Source organism: Musca autumnalis, unplaced genomic scaffold (assembly GCF_047663935.1).
Source record: "Musca autumnalis isolate F117 unplaced genomic scaffold, ASM4766393v1 scaffold_3, whole genome shotgun sequence".
NCBI lineage: Eukaryota > Metazoa > Arthropoda > Insecta > Diptera > Muscidae > Musca > Musca autumnalis.
This window is the reverse complement of record NW_027411866.1, coordinates 86,312,897-86,337,308: the sequence shown is the minus strand read 5'-3', so window position 1 is coordinate 86,337,308 and position 24,412 is coordinate 86,312,897. Positions and strand designations below refer to the sequence as shown.

Genomic DNA, 24,412 nt, shown 5'->3' with positions numbered 1-24,412 from the left:
TAAAATTTGGGACTGCGCATATTTTTCTTCTGATTGATCTTCTTCTTATGATTAAATTGCAGTCGAAACATACGACATATACAAAATGCATAAATTTTTGCATATACAAAATTTATGCATTGTTTATATTTTCTTATGCAACAAATATTTCAATAATAGGTACAAAAATGTTTGTATATAAAATTTTTCTGTTTAAAATTCTTTTCAGACAAGTCAATAAAATAGAGAAATATATAACCACAGTCTCAACCTTCAAAATACCGAAAATCGGGAGGTATAGTTCTATGGGGGCTGTATGAATTCCTAAACCTAAACCGAAAAATTTTAGGTGGAAAGTTGTTTACCCCCAAGGAAGACTTAATACCAAATTTCACCCATTTCGGAGGGATATTGAGCCCACAACCTTCAAAATACCAGAAATCCGGAGATACTGTTCTATAGCGGCTATATGAAGACGTGGACCTATATCGAGAAATTTCAGGTGGAAAGTTTTATACCCCCAAGGAAGACTAAATACTAAATTTCAGTCATTTCGGTGGGATATTGAGACTACAACTTTCAAAATACCGAAAATCGGGCGGTACCGTTCTGTGGGGTCTATATGAAGACGTGGACCTATACTGACAAATTTCAAGTGGAAAGTTTTGTACTCCCAACGAAGAATTTATACCAGATGTCAGCCATTTAAGTGTGATGTTGAGGTCTCAACCTCCAAAATGTCGGAAATCGGAAGGTACTGTTCTAGGGGGGCTATATGAAGACGTGGACCCATACGGGCAAATTTCAGATGTAAAGTTTCATACGCCTAACGAAGACTTAATACCATATTTCAGCCATTTCGGTGGGATTTTTAGATCACAAATCCTTGTATATATTTTGCATATGGTTTTGCATATGCCCATTTTATGCAAATATGTAAAAATATGTGAAAATAAGCACGATATGCTAAATATGCAAAAATTTCTGGGCCTAATTCGTTTTATTTTGTGATAAAACGAGTTTCTGCCTAATCAGATTTTCTCGTGTTATTTTTATGAATATGTTTGCGATTTACTGCTGCCTATGTCGCTTTAATAAGTTATTGTGACAATTATTTTACAAGAGGGCTCACTTACGTTGTTTTGCCAAAAAATATATCAGTAACTGTACAATTTTTTCAAAAATATAGTGGTGAATTGGAAAGCTCTAGGGTTTTGGGTTTTCCCGGTTTTTATCATTCCCGGGAAACGGGAATCATAAAATCGCCATTCCCGGGAAATTTTGAAATACGAGAGAGGATCAATATTTCCGTGATTTTTGATATGAAATACAATATTTTCAAAGCTTAAAAATGGATGACACGTTTCGCTCTATCGATTAAAAACGGAAAAATATGGAGAAATGCACCATGTTGCCCGGATTTTGCCCACACTGATCATTATTACCATTATTCAAAGCTAAAGAATTCGCACTAGGGAAAGACCTCAAAAATCGTATGTTTTATTCTTATGCTTAAGAATGCTTAAAACAAGTAAAAAAGTATCAGTCAGCTGTGCAGACTGAGATATACCCTCAGCCTCGTACCTGAAGAGAAGAAGCAAACACAATACTTCTGACGTTTCTAGGGCCTTTTTGAGTTTTTGAGTCAATTTCTTAGGAAGTATGGATTTGCCCAAAAAAAATTGTACCATTTTAACTAGGGCCGCACACGAAACATGTTTCCAAAACTGTTAAATGAGAGAGTGTGGGAGATTTCTCCCTTCGACGGTTATCTTACGTACTACCCAATGTACATAGTTGGTATGGCAGGCTCTTTCGAGATTTTGGGGTTTGCCACAGGGCCTACAAGTAGAACTTTATGGAAAGAATTAAAAACAATTCGAGATGAGCTGTTAAACTGCACTTTTCCTAAATTTTGTGTTGGAAGTACCCGAAGGGCTGGACCGATATAGTCCATGTTCCATGACTAGATGAAATGACATGACATGACTAGATGAAATAATACGATATGCAAAGTTTGGACCAATCAGAATCTTCCTGCGGGAGTTATCTTGCCAATTTTCCATTTTAGTTGTTGTCATGAAGTTTCTTGGAGCTTTTAAGACATTATCTCAAGAAGTATGGATTTGCCCCCAACCAAATGTGTACCGTCGTAAATGAGGCCGCAGGGACAAACTGCTGAAAAAATTCATATTAATCCGAAAGGAGCTCTGAAACCATATGCAAAATGATGACCGATTCGATTATTCCCTTCGAGAGTTGTCGTGCACATCATTTTAGCAATAATTGTTGAACTTTTGTGGGGAAGGAAGTAGTGGACCACCGATATGGTCCATCCTCGAACTTAAACTAAAAATCTCGAAAGCCACATTTTTGGCCTGATCGGTGGCTTCGTTCGAGATTTATCGTGCGCACCAGCCACCCGGACCCTCTTTAGCCCAATAAAAAAATTAATAAAATAAATATAAAAACGGGACTTTAAAATAGAAAATATTCTTACGTACTTAAATAAAACAGAATAAAAATCCGTCGTTATAGTCCATGTTTTTGGCGCGGCTCTTATCACTTTTTCCCTGAAAAAACTTATGTTGATTAAAGTTATTTCAAATCTTTTGAAATTTACTGTGGTATAAAAGTGACGGGCATAGTTTATTCATTCATTCAATATATGTTGTGATAAATGTAAAAAGATATTTCCCGATTTCCCGGGAAATGTGATTTTGTTTCCCGGGAAAATCCCGTAACAAAAAAGCCGGGAATTCCCGGTGCGGGATTTCCCTACCCAAAACCCTAGAAAGCTCTCAAAACGTACAACTACGTGGTACCAATAACTCAAAATGTACATAAGTCGACTTATGTCGTTTTGTTTGAAAGCCACAGATTTTTGTCTGTCCAATCGATGAAAAAGCTTTACCAGTTCTTTGAAATCCTACAAAAATATGATATATATACAGGGCCCATGGGAACTTTGAGGGTCCCGTGGCACGTGTTAACATATTCCGATTGTGCTCAAACTATGTCAATCTTAAAATCTAACAACACTAAACACATTAGGAGGGCGCCGCCAAAAAAATCCGACATCGATTTTTTAAAACCACCGGATTATCGCGATTATACTGCAATTGTGTTTACATTTCTTATCCAAGAGTCCAATAACTTGTGAAACATAGATCATACAGCTTTTAGAGAAGACTTATTGGACATGACCTGCTTACCGCACCCAGTCAATTATGGCTGTAGCAAGCCGAACAGATTAATAATCACTCATGTTTGCCTTGACATTAGGCATTGAGCTGATGCGATGGAATGCGGTTTGTCTCCAATTACGAAGTTCACATGGATTGTTTTAATGCAATTCATATCCGTATGGAGTGTGTTATGATTTCGGTTAGGTTATGGATGCGCAGCCATCTAATAGTAAAGCGACTGCTTCACTCGAAAACCCCTCAGTAATGTTGGCGATATTTCCTGAGTATTTCAGCCATGTAAAACTTCTCTACAAAAGTGGTGTCTTAGACACGCCCTTCGGACTCGGCAATAAACTGTAGGTCCCATATCATTGAGCTAAAATAAATCGGGGGGCACTTATTGATATGAGAGAAGTCTCCCTGGTCCCTTATAGGATGTTTGTGGAACAATTATATATATATATATATATATATATATATATATATATATATATATATATATATATATATATATAGCCATGATAGGTTTCTATCAAATTTAACAAGTAAAAAGTCCTTAGTTCGGCCGGATGGTTCCTTTATATGTGGGCTATATCAATGTGTGCACCTATCATGACAATTTTTGGCGGAAGAAGTTTAGTGACCACTGAGAACCTCAAATGTCAAATTACAGCTAGTTCGGTTAAAAATTGTTGCTACATATACCAAACTTTGCACCTATGTAAAAAATGTTTGGAATATAAGTTTTTTGGAACCCTCAATGTAAAATGATACCTAATTCTGAAAATGTGACTAAAAACGTTAAAATAATGGAAACCCGGCAGTACCGTGGACCGATATAGCTCATCATCGAATTTGACCTGCCTCAACAAAGACCTACACAGTAGTCGGTGTATTCTTGCGTGCAATAAATTACACCAGTACACAGTGGATCCACCCATTGGCCAAAAATATAAAAATGGGTGTCAAAATTTTGGTACAACATCTGGCAACTCTGACAGCTATGAGATGGACCTTTTAAAAAAATATATTAGTTTTTGTTTCATTCGAACGCGATCTTCTTAAGAATAGCTTCAAAAGTCAGAACATTTGACTAATATTTTTTGTTGTGAGTACAATCTATATTTTAAGTGCAAGTAAATGTATTCAAAATATCGCGAAACTGATACGTATAGCAAAATATTATAGTGGATTTTGAAGGGGGAGGTAATAGCTTAATTTTCATTAAAAAATAGTGTTTTAGCGTGTTGTGGAATACTAGTTATCTGCATATTTTCCTAGTGTATTTTCGGGGGCCACCGTGGTGCAATGGTTAGCACGTCCGCCTTGCACTCAGAAGGTCTGCGGTTCGAATCCCAGGCCAAGCAACATCAATAAAATTTTCAACGGTGGCAAAATTCCCCCTCAGTAATGTTGGCGACATTTCCTGAGTATTTCAGCCATGAAAAACTTCTCTACAAGTGGTGTCTTAAGACACGCCGTTCGGACTCGGCATTAAAAAGTAGGTCCCATATCATTGAGCCAATATGAATCGGCGTGCACTCATTGATATGAGAGAAGTCTCCCTTGTCCCTTCCGGGATGTTATGGGAACATATGTATGTATGTGTATGTATTTTGTAATGCCAATTCGATCATATACTTAAATTTGACCTAAGGTTTTAGTCATGATGCCCACCAGTGCCCACCTCGGGAATAATTTTCCAAAGATTATTCAGTATTAAAATCAGCTGCCATCTAGTGCCAGACTATAAATGGTGGGTCACTGATGAAAGCTACCCTAGAATAGGGTTTCTATGGATATATTAGCGTATAACTCTGTTATCTGACCACGTACATTAACATAATTGGCATCAGTGGCAAGATGAAGAAATCTTCTTCCAAATTTGTCTTACGTTGGCGGTACAAGACTTCCAGGAAGAACGCTATAAGATCTATATTAAAAATTTTACCAATTTTCAGACAAAAAATTTTGATTTTTTTAATCCGCTAAATTGGTTGGATTTTATGTTGTTTTGGAGATTGTTGTGTTTCCCCAAGCCTATTTTTGCATTATAAGATAATCGGGACCTTTGTTCATGTAATTTTGTATTAACAGCATAATACAATTCTTACCGTATACCCCCTCCAGAGGGGAAAGGGGGAGAATGGTACGCTCGTGGCTTCTTAAAACACTCTTCGCAGCAGCACAAAGCTGTAACCGGCGCATTGGCTTGATTTTTACACAATAAATATTTTTGGCCACATTCTCCATACAAGTGGATCCACTGTGCAGTAGTTCGATTCTTTAACTCATTTTTTGAGTTACCGACAATTGTCGGTAAAATTGAAATGCTTATAATTTCGGTAATAACCGATGTTTTTCGGTAAGTTAGCGAGGAATAAAAGGCTGTCGCAAAGTTCTACCGATATGACGGGTTTTGTCAACTTTTATTGTAACTTTTCATTCAAATTTTTGCGTGTTAATTTTACCGATTTTTGTCGGTAAGTCAACAAATTTGTTAGAGAATCGCACTACAGCAAAGTGGAAGTTCTACGTCTCTATCGCGTCTGCCTCATCACATAAACAACAGTAGTCCCATCTTGACGTTAGAAATCTAACCCAACAGCGACCCGTATTAAGTCCCACATTAATTTTTGTGGCTGACTTATCCAGTGTGAGAAACGAAGTCGATCTCCGACCGAAATGTTTTGGTGGAATAAAATTTTATGAGCTACTTTAATAAATTATTACGTTTTTTCTTTTAAAAATATTTTTTTAAGTGTTCAAATGAAAACATATATTAAACTCAAGATTCTGTACTGAAAATGTACTTAACTAACAGGTTTTGGAAGAAATATTTTAAAATAGTTTGTTTGAATACTTGTATTGATAGAAAATTCCAGTACAATCTGAATTACTTCGAAATTCCGTAACGATAGAGGTCTCGAGGCTTTATCCTTATCCTGTATCCCAAAAACAAAAATAATACGACTTAAGTATTGTGTGAATAGAAGTGTATGACAAGAAATATCTATTGGACAAAATGTTCCATTTATCAGGGGTTTTTCATTGACTATATCTCGAAAACCAATTAGAAATGTGTTCCTCAGTTTTGTAATGTTGTAATCTTATTTTAGGCAAATGTGTTTCTAAACAGAATGAAGAAGAATTAATTGTCGTGGGTCAAAAATTGCTAATATCGGCTATGTGTAGCATACACATGATTTTTTGATGAGGTTCCAATATGGACTCTATCGGTCCACTCCTTTACAATATTTCAGAAAAGTTTAGTTTAATACCTGCTCTCGAATTGCTTTGATTTTTGCTGTAGCATCTTGTACTCGATAAACCCATTACGACGGTACAAGTTTCATCAGGGGCAAGTCCATACTTCCTGAGAAAATTGCTTGAAAGCTTAAAAACCCCTATGACACAACCACCACTGATCAACCACTTTAGTCCAAACTTTGGCTTTCGTAATATTTTGTCCAAACTCACTCCTTGCGGTGCACAAACAAAAACACAAAATTTAGGTTGGCATTTTGATTATATCAGTCCGTGCAGTAAAGGGCTGCTAGGGGATCACATGGGCATTTTGACCAAAGGTACTCCTTTGGTCTTGTTTACAGGGTAAGCAGGCATGTCAATGCTTCCTGATCCAAAAGCATTTATTCTGAACGTGAGAAACTGTTTAGATAATACCCTAACAGTTTCTACATTTTTGTCTTAAAAGTTCATAGGCCACAAAATTTTGAAAAATCTCTTAATACATAATTTTTGGGGAAAAAGATTCTGTAGCCGGTATTTAGTATTCACACAGGTTGAGAGCATATCTTTGTCGGCAAAGTCGACTGATACTTCTACACTTGTTTTCCTGAAACTAAAAGTCACTAATTGTTGTTTTTTGTTATTGTTTTGTATTGTTGAATTTTCGACAATCATTTTCAGAGTTATTTATTTGTGGATGAAGAGCGACTATAGTATTTCTAATGTCAACGTCATGAGTTTGATTCCAACCGTATACAAGTTATGACAAATTTTAAACTCTTTTGGGCACAAGCGATTAATCCGTCTAGCAGAGTCCTTTTGAATCAAACAATTTAATATTAAAATGTTTGAATTCTATTTCCAATAACTAGAAAAACGATGTTCAGCTAAGTTTTTAATGCCACCGAGTCCAAAAACTCGTACAATAAGAAATTAGTAACGCTTCTTCTGTAACATTATGCAATTTTAAAGAGTACAGCCTGAAGAAAAATCATGGAGTTTTTTTTTTGTCAGGACTTAGTAAAATGTGTATTTGTTCAACCATGTTTTTTGCAAAACCCAAACATGAGTTTCGTAGTCTCAAACAGTACTTAGAATAGGGTTCGATGTCTATTAGCCATAGCCTGTACCTCCAGAATCCGTACATCCGTAGTCTGTATCTCCTTTCTACATTTTTTAGTTGGTTCTATCAATTCTGGTAAATAGCAAAGTTTTGTGTTTTGATGACTATTATTTTCTTATGTTATCGACACAATAGCTGGATTGGAAATATTCGATACAAGTCCAATCTGCACTCACGGATTCGAAATAATCTTCTTTTTGGGGGTATCTAATTCATAGAAGTCGTTTAGGTTGGTCGCACTTAGGAATTAAAGAAAACCATGCAGAGTCTATTCAGATAAATATTATGAAAATAGTTTATAGACATACAAATACTGAGATTTGTTCAATTATGCATTTTTTCAAATATGGGACTGATAACTCGATATCTACTTTTAAGATTGCATTAATATACTCCAACAGAAAGGTTTTCCAAAATCCATATTATAAACGATATTCTTAAAAGTTACGCTAAGATCTTCAAAATACTAAAATATTTCGATAGCGAAAACAATGACAATTCTCTGTAGGAATTAGAACATAAGATTTAATTGCCATCTTATGTTCTAATTCCGAATGTGGTTAAAAAATTGTAATTATACCAAACCGAGAACCTATATGGTTAAAAATGTCAAAATACCGAAAACCGGACGGAACTCTTTGTATAGAGAATATACCGAACGTGGTCCGATATGGTTTATATTTTAAATATGTTGAATTATATTATATATATTGAATTTATTTATATACTTTGTTCCAATATTTCAAATAAAATCAAGTAACAACAACATTTAAAGTAACTTTACATTTTACTTTTTAAAATTTCATGATTTTTGTTCAAGAAATCCTGCGTACGTCCCAGGAGTGTACTTACTGCTAAAAATATATTCTGCAAAAAAATGCTAATTTATAATGCCAATTTAGGTCAAAAGTATCCAACATCCTGGCAATAAAGCCAATAAATGTCGTTATAGGCATTTTGAGCCATGTTTATTATTTACACATTTGTTACTTCAACTGGCAATGATAGTCATTATTACAAAAAGTTTTAAATGATTTTATGAACTATGTTATGTGGTAAAAGAATAGGTATTAAACTGAGTACTAATCATGCATTTTCATTGTTGTCCATTTAACAACTAATCGAATGTAATTGCCGTACGGGTAGCTCGATTTTATGGGTCCATAAACACAACAATATGATTTTATTGTTAAAATTTGGAAAAGGGGTTAACACTGTCTTCAAAGTATTATAGACCTACTTTACAATCTCTTTTCAAAAGAGCAGAAGTTGGCAAACAAAATGGTTTAATTGTTGTGTGATGTTTGACATTTTTGACAAATCAAATAGAATGTGGTACAATGTCTATTTGTGTCGTAAAAGGTTTGCTGGATTGTCAATCAAAATTTATATTGACATCAGCCCCAACGTGTGTCTATTAATTCAATTGAATGTAATTTCAATTTACAGTTTCATAGTCCAGTGATGTTTTATGGGTCGTGAGATGTGACATTGTTGATAAATATTTCATTAGAAAATACTTTTGAATAAAGCCACAACATACATTTATAACAAATGTCCAGGAAAAATTACATCAAGGCAGGGGATAAAGAAAGGAGAAAATGTCCAATGTAATGCCTTCGCAGGATAGAACAAAGACAATATTTATGGCGCACAGTATGTTAGACACCCATCCTGCCATAATAAAATCATATTCTTAACAGCTTCTGTTACAAACTGTCGTTGACATTTGGTTTTGTAGTCTACTCCATAAAGACTCGTGTATGTATGTATGTACATCATATATCCATCCATGCATCCGGACATCAACAATGTATCCTTTCTATGAAAGCCTATATAACAAAAGGCAACAAAGAATGCGTTGTATATGTAGCTTATCAACATCAAATTTACGTTGTTGATGCTTTCACCGTTGTTTTTGGTGTTGTAGGACGATGGAATATAACATATTATTCAGTCAGACGGTGTTGGGGTGCATCATCTGCAGGTTGTAATAGTTTTTTGTTGTTATTGTTCATGCATTCCTGCTTAACCAGATACGAAAGTGAGTGAGCATTCATAAAAGTCCTGACGTCAACGTGATGTGATACCTTCCTTAAGCTGTTTTTCTATATTCATTACCACCTTGTTATATGTTGCCAACAATTTACAAATTTTCTACCAATAACTGGGTGCAACATTTCCAATCACAGTTGTCTGTGTTTGTTGCTTCGTTCACATGGCAAACATTTGATTTTATTTATTGTTAATGGTATGCATATTTTTGTGCTCTATATTTGGGTGAACGTTTTTTTGTTAGCTTTTATGAACCTCATCCCAAAAATCTAAACCGTTTACTGTTTGTTCTAAAGCGGGCCATAGACTATCAAATTGGCTTGACCATTCAATCAGCCTTCAATCCGCAACCGAAATCTTCAAATTTTCCTCAAAAAAAACGAATGAACTTAAATTTTTTAGTTCATTCCAAACACAATGTTTTCTTTTTTCAAAATTTCTTTTTGACAATTTTGAAAATAAACCATATTCATCGGATTGATTGGGTTTCATTTTGAAAATCAAAACTATTCCCAACATACCAAAAAAGCTTGAGAATTATATTATAATAAGCTTACCAACATAAGCCTTAAGCTTATAAAAGACTTGAGAATTTTGTTGTTAAAAGCTTATGTCATAATTATAGAAAAATCGAAACGGAACCCTTGTTTATAAGCTTACCCCTGTAATTGTAGAACAAGCTGATGCAATTAATATTATCTTAAGCTTACCCGTGCAATTGTAAAATAAGCTTACATACAAAGACGTATAGCAATAAAGACCCGAACAAATGCATTTTCCAAAAACATATGCTAATAGTTCCACATTTTGGTTACAGATGGCTACACAACACACTGGAATTGATAACAGCAATGCCAATCGTTTTTGATTCCAGCAGAAAACATTAACGTTGTGTTTTGTGGCTAAAATTTGTTTCTTTACTTTTTTTATTATTTATTTAATAAAAAAATCAAAAGTAAATGCCGTCAAACTTGAGTTTTAATGTTTTTCTTGTCAATATTCCAATGAGTAACAGTTTTCGTTTAACAGAATGTTGCTATGATGTCGTAGCAACAGAGGTTAACTCCCTCTACAGTTAATTTTTCACAATTGACTTTTCCTATCTTATAATATTGACATCTTTGTTACATATTTTTTTTAGGTTTTTAGTATTGAAATTTTATTAGTTCAATTCATATTTTAAGATATAGTTATTTTAACAAAATATATAATGTATTTTATTTATATCATTGTTATTTTTAATTTAAATTAAGTTCAATAGTAATTCAAGTTTTCAATTTAAATATATAATAAGTATATGTTCTATTTACATTTCTGTTTCTTTGGTTTTATAATTGTTTCGCATCTTTATACGATTTTTAGCGAATTGAAAGAATGTTCGAGTATCTTTAGTAAATGTGACTTCAGTGTTACCCAGTGATAAATCTGCATCTATAAAAAGTAGAAATTTAGTAATATTTTTTCAGATAATTTTGTAAATTAATCTTACTTCGTATAGCTTTTGCTGTGCTCAAATTTCGTACACTTCTCTTTGTCTCCGTTCCCTTCCAACATAGCTGTTCTCCAACGTTATCCGTTATTAGTTTCCTACAGCAATTTCTTACAAAATTTGGTGCCTTGGCAACAAGTTTTAGTTAATTTTCCTGAAAATAAGACACAAGAATACATTTTTTGTATGCTAATTGTGATCTAAATTGTACGAATAAAAATCAAACTTACTAAAGAAATAAAATTTTCGCGATTTTCTTGAAGACCTTTTTCGAATTCTAGGAACGCCTCAATATCTTTAAACGGCTCTGAAGGCATCAACATGCTATTTGTTTTAGTCTTTTCTTTTTTGCGGCCCTGCAACTCCTTGCGCAAACTTTGAACTTCACTGGTTAGCCTAACGAACATCGGTTGAATTGCTGCTATTACTTTATGTACTATTTCTGTAAATAAAATTATGATCTTATCTATTAGTTAAAAATCATAAACATTTTTAATAAAGTTGTTATTACCTTCAGTCTGGACATTTTCTTTAATTGAGGAGGGTTCCATAATTTCGTTTTGCTGGTTTACAAAATATTTACTGAAATCTTCAGGCATTGTGAATTAACGGTAAGAAAACAGTTTTGCTGTCATTAGAAAAGGAAACCATTTTAGCTATTTCAGTTAAAAAGTGCATCTGAGTTTTCTCGGAGAATGATAAGTTCGCTGACTCCCATATATTCAAGTGAGTAGATTTAAGTGGATAGTTAAACATTGGTTCCAAATGAAGTACTTTTAATCCAAACACTTTTAGCTCTCCCGTACAGTCAATTGATGACACTTTAAAAATTTCTTGTCCAACGGTATAATAGTTGTTAGGTGGAAATATTGACAAGTACATGTTTTCATTATGAACAAAAGTATATGAATTCTTTTGTAGCTTCTCACAGTCCTTTGAATGTGAACTGTTTGTACTCTCTTCAACCAGTCGATTATACAAATGGGCGGATATGTGGTTTTTCTTTTTTATGAGTCGTTTTAAATGTCCTAACTTATTTTCAAATTTAAAGGCGCTTATATTTTCCAGTGAGCCATACAATAAAGCGTCACTTGCTAGATGAGTAAGACAGTGGAAGTTGTATGTAACTGTGGATTCATTATAATTCACTGGAACATTCATAACAAAATTTGTTAGCATATCTTGAGCGCACTCATTGTATGTTTTGCATTTAGTTTCATCTAATAAAATACGCAAAGCTAAGCTCAACTGCAGAAAATGCGTATTAAGTCGTTCATCTACGCCTCTGAACATGTTTTCCAGTTTGTGTACATTTATGGCAACAATTGTAGCCGGTATGACTTTTGATACCCAAAACTAGTGATCTTGCTGGCGAATCACATATAAATGAACGGCAGCTAACTTTATAAGATTTTCCATCGAAACAAAAATTAGTCGCAATAACTTCATTAAGTTCCTCGACGAATGGTTTCAAGAATGCATTGACGTCTTTGGGTTTGTTATTTCCAGAATAAACTCCAATAGTGTACACGGGCTTTGTACCATTTACATTTACGAGTATCGGCCAAGCTTGAGATAAAGAACTTTTTGAAATTGGTAGACCATCAATATTAAAATTTAATTCAATAGTATCACTTTCATAAACCGTATTACTCGCCACCTGCAAGTGGGACAATTGGGGCATCTCTAGGAGTTTTTTTAAAGCTCTCGCATCCTTTGGTAGATTTGGAACTATCTTCTTTATAATGGCTAATAGTTCATTTATCGCCGAGTTTGTTATTAAATGTTTAACACTCCACTTAGCCAACTCTTCGCGAATATTGATTTCTTCGATTATATGATTAATCGTAGATTCGTCACTTTTACTTTCATTTTCCGAACTTTTGTCACTTTCATTGTCAGGACACACAATATTGTTTTCATTAGAACCGCGATTTGATGCAGCAGTATCGAAATCTTCTTCAGATTTATCATTTTTTTGTTTTTTATGATTCAAAAGAAGTTCAAGAACTTCTTTTGTTTCTCTTCTAACACTTTTTTATATTTGTTAGGCATTAACAATTGTATATTACCACAACACTAATATTTTTCTTTGTTAACACGCGCGGTCTTTTATTTAATCACGAATAAATTGAACAATTCAGAGCCAACTTGTCAGATAATGATTAAATATATAAAAACAATTTCCAAACATTGTTAAAATTTGATTATGAATTTTCGATTGATATAATATTATTCTCAAGTCCTATTACTTTTAATTTTTATTTGGTATGTTGGGTATTTTAATATAATTCTCAATCTTTTTTGGTATGTTGGGTATTTCATGTTTTGTTGGGCTTTTGTTTTTAAATACAAAACACACACATACAAACAATAACGTTCTGTCAAAGTTAAACTTTTTCAACTTACAAAAAGTATACGCTCGACGTATTTCGGTAGTTCTCATAAGAATACATGTGTTCTACTTTTTTCACCACACACGCCCTGGGTATACGTCCGTATATATGTAGGTATGGGCCTCAAGTATAAGAAAATAAAAAGTTTTGACACAATATCCAACAGTAATTCTGAAAAAATTAATGGTCAAAACATATGCAGCTATTCTTACAAATAGTTGTTTAGCCATAATAGTACGTTTATATATAACCGGATTTAACAAACCCACTGGGTTTCAAATGTCAATTCCTTTGCGTATAGGTCAAATAAATCCTCATTAAGAAGGTTAACCCTGCAAAAGGCTATAATATAAACATGGCCTAAAGCCCAATATCTTTCAATATTTATAAAACAAATCTCTCTCTCGCTTCAAATATTCTGAATTTCTTTGTTTTCCTTTGGTGTTTTTTTTGCTTTGTAATTAACGATTATTATGGATTTGTTAGATCGACAAAACCCCGTTGTCCTTTGTTAGCTGTTTCTGCGTATTTGTAGAGGATATTACATACAAAGCGATATGTGTATGTATGTATGTGTTATGCTTCCCCATGTTCTCATTTCCATACTCGTAAACATTGAATTTTTAATAAAAATGTCATTGACTAAAAACTTTGGAAATTTCCCTGCAAGTTTTGCTAATTAATTTTGCGCAGTTGCTAAGCAGTTTGGCTGATATTCTCTGCATCAAACATTGTTCTGGCCTTAATTTGGTAACGTTGAAAAAAAAACGTAATAAAAGCAGTGATGACAGTTCTACTTACCCCTTCTTCTTTGTCTTTTAGAAAACGAACGGCTCCTGAACGTTAACTGCCGGGTAAAAACCACACTGGATGTGTCAACAACAAACGTTCCACCAGACCCAAATCACATGGAGTTGAATCGTTATCAGAGCCACGAGAAGTTCCACTCGATGTTTCACCCTAGGAAACAAGAGATGTACGGGACTGTGAAGAAGGGGAGACAAATATGAATGGCTGCTGGCATAAAGGTATGAGTTGAAAGTTTTTGTGCTTTTCATTTAACGCTTAAATGTATTATTAGTCTTCTATTTTGTTATTTCAAAATCGGCTTAAACAATTGTTTGGGTTTTTGTTAACATAAGAAACAAATCTATTGAAAACATGTTTTACCATACCATTCGAACTGAATACGAATTATTCAGAATACAATGAAGCGTTTGTGGCCAGCATTCGAAACATGTTTCCTGATATCGTTAAATAATCTGCTGACTTTATACTTTGAAGTGTGAGATAAGTTTCATTATCTGTGAATATGTCCAAACAGATGTTGCCATTTTAGCAGACATTTATGAGTTTTAGTGAGTCATTTATGAGTCTTTTAATAAGACGAGTTATATAGAAGATCTTTAGAAGAAAATATCAAGAAAAATTATAGGTATTTCTTATTCTTCTTTTTGTTTCCTTCATTTGTTTCGTTTTTGTTTCTTTCATTTATTTTCTTTTCTGCTTTGTTATGATTTTTAATTATCCCTTTATGCTGCGGTGGTTTTTCATTTCACTTGGCAAAACCTGGACATGTGTTTGTAATACTCTTAATATTATACGTGACATTTATATCAAAGTTATGTAGTAAGTGTATATGAGAATTACATACAATGAAAAAGTTATGCTTGGAATAAAAAGAAAACAATCAGTGTTTTATCTCCTATCTGTTTAAAATATGATCAGAAGATACATAATTATAATCACATTTCAAACACATGTAGGATCTGTTTTTGTTTAAGCATTTTTCGAACTAAAGACGATCAAGATATGACAATTTATGTGTGGAAAAAAATTCTGGAACAATATGCAAGTATATAGAAATAAGTAAAAATTTATAGTTAACTGTGTGTTTTTTCATATTCAAAATTGAAAAGATTAAACTAATATTTTACTAAACGCCTTTTAATTTATACACTTATACGGTGATTGTTGAACCCACTGTTCAACCAGTTTTATATATTTTATATTTTTGAGTTTTATTTAAATTTGTTTCTCTTAAATGTTCAAATAACTACTCTCACTTTTCTTTGAATTTACATTGTAATTAATAACTCATTTTAATTACCGTTCACTTTTTGTATATTTTCTTTAAATTCTAGTTTAAGTTCAATGAATTTCTCATTTACTCTAATTTGCTCTCCAACTGAACTATTAATACTCAATTCTCATATTCTTACTTGAGTCTTTTTGTTAAACAACCATATTGATCTCATTACTGATTATCTAGTTTTAAGTTAACATTAGTCCTTCAATAAAGCAAGTCGCAACAGCGCATGAATTCAAGTTGAATTCATTTTGTTGTTTCCTTCATCAGTCAGGAAACCCACTATAAAAATCATAGCTCCAGGTCTACGACCAAAGGGGAGTTAACATATGGTCCTTCGAGTAATCCTAGTAAGGACTAGGATAGGATTCTGTTCCAGAAAAAGAAAAATTGCTGGTTTTCTAACCTAGAAACCACAAAAATTGCATTGTTCATCATTTATGCGTTTACATAAAGAACGACATAACAACAAACATCATCAATCTGTTGCACACACAGATCTATTGGAGAAATAAAGCCACTGAACAAATGTTCTAGAGAAGAAGTCCAAAAGCTGTGGACAAAAACATCTTTAAATTTACACACACACGCTCATTGGTAACCAGCCTGTAGTGGGATTCTGTAACTCATTTTTGCTGTTACCGACAAAAATCGGTAAAATAAAATCGCAAAATTATGACTAAAAACATAAAAAAAAGTTGGCATCACTGTTTGTGTCGGTAGAGGCTAGCGACTACTTTCTACTCATCATTAACTTACCGAAAAATTTCGTTAATTATCGAAATTATAAGCATATTCATTTTACCGACGATTATCGATAACAGCAAAAATGAGTTACAGAATCCCACTACTGGTCATTAACTACAACAAAAAGATAAGTAGAGGAATTGAGCAGGTATGTACATTGAGTATTGGCATTTTTAGTTCAACGATTCGTTTGCACAACATAAAATATTTGATACAAATTTTCCAAAAATTCGCAGAAAATTATATATAAAAAACGAAAAATCGGTCGCGTAATTCCATATAAAATAACATATGATTACGCAATAATAAGTAAATACAATCAAAATGCAACAGATCGTATGCAACACATCACTCAACTGTTCCATTTCTCACCGTTCCGCATTGCATATTTAACGTACAGAAACTATTGGGCTATCATTCCACAGTACATGAATTAGATACTGTGAGCGAGAAGAAGAAGAATCTGCAGTATTTTTCTAATTTGATCGGCAAAAGTGTGAGTGAGCGTGAAAACAATTAGTTTGCAAAAAAGTGCGGGAAAACTAAATAAAACTATTGAAAACAATAATTATAATAAATGTAAAGTAAATTAAAAGTGAATTTAGTTGCGAAACCCCCAAAAAATTAACATTAAAAAATTTGTTTACATTGACGACGGAAAAAAAGCCCTACACCCTGTTGGAAACGGTACTAGTAGGCATACTAAGAACATATTTTGTGGAAAAAAACAGGAAACTTTTGAGCAAAATTCTAATAAAATCGCTAACAGGGCACAAATACTTCATCCTTAAGGAGAAATAAATATATTTTGGAATCACATCAAGGCAGAAAAATCATCTTTACGTCAACAAAATACACAAAGGTGAGTTGGTTTATATGCATTTTATGAAGCAGTATGGTGTTTGAATATTTTCTCCTAAAATAAAAACAACAAATAATACATAAAAACTGTGCCGGTAAACGCGAAAAAATATAGTTAAAACAAAAACAACGAAATTAAACAAAGAATAACTCAAAATCAAAAGCAAATTTCACAAAAATTAAAACAACAAATTATACGAAAATTACAACAAAGGTGCAAGTGGAAATCAAGAAGAAGACAAAAAGTAGCGGTTCACAAAAATTCAAGGCCAACATAAATTCTTCCAGAATGCACATTACAACAACAACAAGCGGTGATCAGTGTGATGTTTACAACAACAAAGTGTTAAGCCAGCCTGGTAAATAACAAAAATTAATAAATAATTTGTTCGCAAAAATTGTTTGTGGTGTTACCAGATCGTATAGAATTGAAGAAAAAGTGGGATTTTGTTCGGATAATGCCAGAAAATACCCAAAATATTCAAAATTAAGCGAAATATAAGAAAATTTTGTAGAATTTATGAAATTCAACATGGATAAGTGGAAATTTTAAACGAAGTAGCACTCAAATTGGAAGATATCAATAATTGTTTGTTGATTCAACCTGGATATGTGGAAATCTGTAGCGAATTCATAAGCAGAGTGGAAATATTAAAATTTTGTGCTGAATCAACCTGAGTTAAAAGAATTTCACTATTTCTACGGCAGTATTGAAGAACGATTGTTGGAGTTAAATATTATATTGGGTGAATTTGCTTGTGTCTTAATAATTAGTTGGCGTTTTGCAAATTTTTTTTTTTTTTTGTGGAAGTTTTTTGAATTTTTAAGCTGAAGTAACGTACATTTCCTGAATTGTTCTCTAGTTTTGGATCATAATGGCTTCGCTAAGGAAATTTCTCTTTGACTACGATCAACTAACATCATATTGCAAGGAGTTTAGACCCAAGAAGGATGAAGATGTGAACGTTTCCGTGCTTCAGGTTAAACAGGCGGAACTCGAGAGGCGCTGGTCTAAAATTACGGAACATTTTGAAGAAGGAATGACAGGAGAAGTTGAAAGCGCAGTGTCTGAATTCAGTAAAGTAGCATCATCGAAATTTGAGGAAGCTGGAAAAGCATATCAGAAATGTAAGGCGAAAATGGTGGAACTCAAAGAAAGCAAGATTCATCCAAAAGCTGAGGAAACTTTCAGAGGTGAAAGTACAATAATTCAACATGGATTTTCTTCGCTTAAATTGCCACCATGCGATATTCAGCCCTTTGAAGGTGATATTCCAAATGGCCAGCCTTCCGAGATATTTTCAAGGCAGTTTTTACAAAGCATCCTGAATTGTCCGCAGCCCAAAAATTGTATCATCTTCGTGGCAAGACGAGGGGGGAAGCTAACCAAATCGTCAAGAAGTTCGATTTGGTAGATGAGAACTTTAATTTAGCATGGAATGCATTGGTAGACAGATATGAAAACCCTCGAATTTTAGTTCATCAGCAAATGAAGTTTTTATTTGGAATCTCAACGGCACAAAATGAATCCCCAAAAGCAATTCGGTTAATACAGAGTGGAATTAATGACAGTTTAGAGATCTTCAAGTCTTATAAAATTGAAACGGACAATTGGGATCCCATCCTGCTGCATCTTTGTTCAACCAAACTTCCTGAGGATACACTACGAGCATGGGAAGATTCTCTTAGCAACCACAAGGAGTTGCCAACCTGGTCTCAGATGTCTGCATTTCTCTCCAAACGCATCGAAATTATTGAAACATTATCTGATTTTCGAAAACCTCATTCTAAAGATAATCAAAATACGTCACACAAATCACAATCATTTTTATCTAACGTTGAAACTGGAGAACAAAAATACTTATGCAAGAAATGTAATCAAAATCATTCACTACGTCAATGCAACTATTTTAAATCTCTTTCGGTTAACGATCGAATTAAATACGTTTACTCAAACAAATATTGTTCAAATTGTCTTTCTTCGAATCATTTTAAATCCAGATGTACGAGTAACAAGGCTTGCTCTAAATGCAACAAGAAACATCATTCAATGCTACATCTCGATAATTTTGAAAACAAATATAAATCTCAAGAATCAAATAACGCGGTTAATGCTTCACAACCAATTATCGAACAACCTGTTTCAAGAGAATTTCGGTTCAGACCAGCAACGGACAATGTTCAAATGCATTTAGCACAACATGAAGGAACTACAATTTTGCCTACAGCGCTTATAGACACTCAACATGCTGGTCAACTGTTCACAATGCGAGCTCTTTTGGATGCTGGTTCAGAAAAAACAATTATTTCTAAAGAAATTCAACAAAATCTAGGACTCCCTGTCGAGAAGCGGAATTTTAATATTTCTGGTTTAGGTGGAACCATAGTAAGCAATTCGAATTCACTTTGCTATGTCAATCTACGATCAAAACATAATGACTTCGCAATCAAAGTAAAAGCAATCGTTGTTTCAAAACTTGCCAATTTTTTGCCGTCGAAACCTGCTAAACTTGAAAATCTCCCTATTTTGGAAAATCTTAACCTTGCAGATCTGCATTTCTTCAAACCATCATCAATAGACATGATTATCGGAAGTGATTATTTGCCAATTATAAATTAAAATGGAGTTCGAGCAAATATTATCAACGGTTTGGAAGCGCGAGAGTCACAATTCGGTTGGTGTTTGTCTGGCCCCCTGCCAGCAGCTGAAGTATGTACATTTTCAACATCAATAACAGTCGACAGACATTGCGCTCTGTGAACAAATGAAAAAATTCTGGGAACTAGAAGAAGTCTCAACGGTCCCTCAACTATCTGAAACCGATAAATACTGCGAAGAATTCTTCAAAAAGACAACATATCGTCAACCAAATGGTCGCTACGTAGTACGACTACCTTTTAAGAGTGATTATCCAAACGAAATTTTTCTTGGACGCTCCAAAAATATTGCTCTCGCACAATACTGCAGAATGGAGAAAACTCTCGAAAAGAATAAAGAACTGAAAACTCAGTATCATGATGTTCTCCAAGAATATTTGAATCTGGATCACATGGAAATTAGTAAGAATTATGAAACACCAAATAGCAAAACCACCAAGGTAAGAGTGGTATTTAACGGATCAAAGAAAACGAGTAGTGGTTTTTCGCTGAATGACGTTCTCCATCCTGGACCGATATTACAAGCAGATTTGATGCAAATAATACTTGGGTGGCGATACTACAAATATGTTTTCACAGGAGATATAGAGAAAATGTACAGACAGATTGTACTTCATCCTGAAGATAGAAAATACCAGCAAATTTTGTTTCGTCCTAAGGAAATCATAAAGCAAAAGCTTCCTTCCCCCTGAAGAAAATGACTGCGAACCACTCGTTTTTACTTGAAAATTTGGACGAAGATTTTTTGAAGCTTGATGACTCAAGCAGTATTAAAACCCTAGGTATACGGTGGAACGCCATACATGATATATTTTATTACGTTGTTCAGATGTTCAATGCAGACTTGTCAGGTGCAACTAAACGTCAAATACTCTCGGTAATAGCTCGACTATTTGACCCCCATGGATGGTTAGGTCCAATAGTAATCTCAGCAAAGTTACTTATGCAACAATTATGGGAAGAAAAGTTGTCATGGGACGAAGGAATACCACCACATCTATTAACCAAATGGAAATCTTTTATCAACAACATTGTTCACATTGAAGATATCAAAATTCCGCGATGGATAAACTTTTCTCCAGGTCACCATGTCCAAATCCACGGCTTCTGTGACGCCTCGGAGAAGGCCTATTGTGAAAATATTTATATTCGAGTTGTCGACACTCATGGTAAAGTTTCTAGCCACCTGCTAGTCTCGAAGACACGAGTAGCACCACTGAAAAGGAAAACTATCCCAAAGCTCGAATTATGTGGAGCTGAACTACTTTCGAGACTAATTCGACAACAAACTACACGATTTTCTCATCCTTATGAATTATTTCTGTGGACTGATTCATCAATTGTGATGGGTTGGTTACAAAAATCGCCAGCAACATTAAAATGTTTCGTCGCAAATCGCGTAACTAAAATTCTTAATATTACCAGCAGTGATCAATGGAGACATATTCGTACCGAGGACAACGCTGCCGACTTAGGTACCAGAGGTTGTACGTCTCAAGAACTCGTTACTAATTCGCTATGGTGGAATGGACCATCCTGGCTCAAGCTTTCTATTACTTCTTGACCAAAACCTAGAAAATTCGATCCTACAGATTTAGAAACCAAAAGAATATCGGTACTTCACCTTGAAATAGAAGAGGATTTACTCACGCATATCAATTCGTTTCACAAAGCTATCATTGCAATTGCTTACGTCTTTCGGTTCGCTAAATCATGTCGAAATAAATCTCACCCTGAATCTAACAATTTCTCTAACGAAGAACTTATTAATGCAAGAAATCGTCTTATTATCTACTCCAAGAAAATTCATTATTCCAAGGAATATCAGCGTTTAACCCATAAACAAACAATAAGTACTAAAAGTCACATTTTAACCTTAAATCCTTTTCTTGACAAAGACGGATTACTTCGAGTTGGTGGTCGCCTGGAAAACTCAGGATTAAGCTATGATGAAAGACATCCTGTCATAATACCAGGTAAATCTAAACTTGCAGCACTTTTCATTAAACGTAGTCATGAAATGCTACTTCATGCTGAATATAATGTAATGATACGTGCCATTCGTCAAGGCTTCTACATTCTCCGTCTCAAAAACCTTGTCCGAAAATGTATAAGAGGCTGCGTAAGATGCACAATATACAAACACAAGTTTCAAAGCCAGCTGATGTCATCGCTTCCACGTGAACGTGTATCTTTCTCACTCCCATTTACGTATACCGGAGTCGACTTCGCTGGACCTTTCAACCTGAAATCGTCAACCTTAAGAAAAGCCAAAATTGTAAAGGGGTACGCAGCAGTCTTCGTGTGTTCTTCTACCAAGGCTGTGCACCTTGAAGTCTGTTCTGATATGTCAACTGATGCTTTCCTGGCATGTTTTGGACGCTTCGTGGGACGTAGAGGACTGCCGAAGACAATGTTTTCAGACAACGGTAGAAATTTCGTAGGAGCAAGCTACAAACTTCTTCAAGAACCTCACAACTTTCTCAAAACTGCTGAAAAGAGTCTTCAAGCAAAATATGGTATACACGGATTCTCGTGGTCTTTCATTCCCCCTTATGCACCTCACATGGGAGGCCTTTGGGAGGCAGCAGTGAAGAGTATGAAGATTCACTTGAAGAAAATAACTCATAACTTCACGTTTACCTTCGAAGAATTCAACACCCTTCTGATAAGAATAGAAGCAATTTTAAATTCCAAACCGCTTTCCCCAATTTCAGAAAACCATTCAGAATTGCTGCCACTAACTCCAAGTCATCTTTTAAGAGGAGCTCCACCTGAGTCAAACCCAGAACCAATTAACTCAAATATTTCATATTTATCCCGATGGAAACGCCTTATATATTACCGAGCTTCAACGCCGCTTTAAATGGAAAACCAATCGAAACAACTTAAAAGGGAATGATATAGTTATCATCAAAGACGACAATTTACCGCCTACGGCATGGAGGCTTGGTCGTGTCAACAAAGTAGTCTAAGGAAAAGATAATATCGTGAGAGTTGCTGAACTTCAAACCCAAAATGGATTAATCACTCGACTAATAGTCAAACTTTGCATATTGCCAACTCAACCAACGTATAGTTACCCTCCGAATTCTAAAACACCAAACTGCAATTTAAACACGCAAACATCTCGTTTTTTAGAATGCTAATATCTCATTGTACTTGTCTCTCTTTTCTTCTCTTTTCTTTCTCATACAGGCACATCATGGGTAAATGTCCGCTTTGCAATCATAATCATCCCATTAAATACTGCAAAACCTTCAGATGGATGTTGAACAAAGAACGCCGAGAAACTGTGGTTCGGCTCAACTATTGCTTAAATTGCTTGTGCGATTGTCATCTTCGAAAAGATTGCCCATCCAAGAAGCGTTGTGATGTTTGCGGGGCAGCTCATAACACCATGATTCATCAGAGAATATATGATTCACGTTCAGAAAGCATCACCATGATGGACGTGAAGGAAGTCGAGGAAGAAGCCAACTCCACTGACTCTGACTATTTAGAAGGAGCCGTCGGTGGCATTAACCTCAATGCTAAAGATGATTCCACCCTGGAACCAACACGTCCACAAAGATCGAAACTGTATGAAATCACCCGTGACAAACTCCCATCATTCCACGTCTTCAAAGCTGTTGTTTCTTGCAAGATTCGCGCCAATACAAAAGTCGTAGAGGCAACCTTCCTCATCGATGAGTTCGTTAAAGCCTCAAATGTTGTCTTTGACCGAGTTGAGATGTTGCCATATCGTACCCAACTTCATCATGGTATCAACTATGGTAACTTCGAATTGATTACGAGAACGGGCAAAATAATCAGAGCTCGGCTCATTATTTTGCCCACCTTAAAAGTTAAACCGCCGTCTCTTCCTGCTTATGACAAGCAATTCTACAAAAATGTACCTCAGCAGGGAATTATGGCTCACCCTGATCCTTTAAAATATGGCCGAATTGATGGAGTTATTGGCGCCGATATATGCCGTAATGCTTTATACGGAGAAAAGAAGTACAATAGAGATAATCCCAGAGTGCGTTTTCAAGAATCCAAATTTGGCGTGATCACATACTTCCCTCTTCCTGGCGCGGGAGTATGTTGAACCCACTGTTCAACCAGTTTTATATATTTTATATTTTTGAGTTTTATTTAAATTTGTTTCTCTTAAATGTTCAAATAACTACTCTCACTTTTCTTTGAATTTACATTGTAATTAATAACTCATTTTAATTACCGTTCACTTTTTGTATATTTTCTTTAAATTCTAGTTTAAGTTCAATGAATTTCTCATTTACTCTAATTTGCTCTCAACTGAACTATTAATACTCAATTCTCATATTCTTACTTGAGTCTTTTTGTTAAACAACCATATTGATCTCATTACTGATTATCTAGTTTTAAGTTAACATTAGTCCTTCAACAAGCAAGTCGCAACAGCGCATGAATTCAAGTTGAATTCATTTTGTTGTTTCCTTCATCAGTCAGGAAACCCACTATAAAAATCATAGCTCCAGGTCTACGACCACAGGGGATTTAACAGTGATTAAGTGCATTATCTCGATTTATTTAACTTATATTGTATGAAAA

The 24,412-nt window shown here is 34.5% G+C and overlaps 1 protein-coding gene across 1 annotated transcript; it reads right to left on the bottom strand.

Moving 5' to 3' along the window:
* Positions 1 to 11,123: 11,123 nt before the first annotated feature.
* Positions 11,124 to 11,682, bottom strand: LOC141398244 (uncharacterized). The gene is made up of 3 exons (XM_073975520.1): positions 11,595 to 11,682; positions 11,314 to 11,525; positions 11,124 to 11,237 (listed from the first exon to the last, which is right to left on the bottom strand). Exons 1-3 carry the CDS (start codon positions 11,680 to 11,682, stop codon positions 11,229 to 11,231), a joined length of 309 nt encoding a protein of 102 aa, XP_073831621.1. The 3' UTR covers positions 11,124 to 11,228.
* Between the last annotated feature and the right edge of the window lie 12,730 nt (positions 11,683 to 24,412).

Excerpts from the sequence above, each read along its gene's own strand:
- LOC141398244 (XM_073975520.1), bottom strand. The coding sequence starts at position 11,682 with ATGCCTGAAGATTTCAGTAAATATTTTGTAAACCAGCAAAACGAAATT. Across the intron at positions 11,526-11,594 it reads AGAAAATGTCCAGACTGAAG|AAATAGTACATAAAGTAATA; the intron begins GTAATAACAACT and ends TTTTATTTACAG.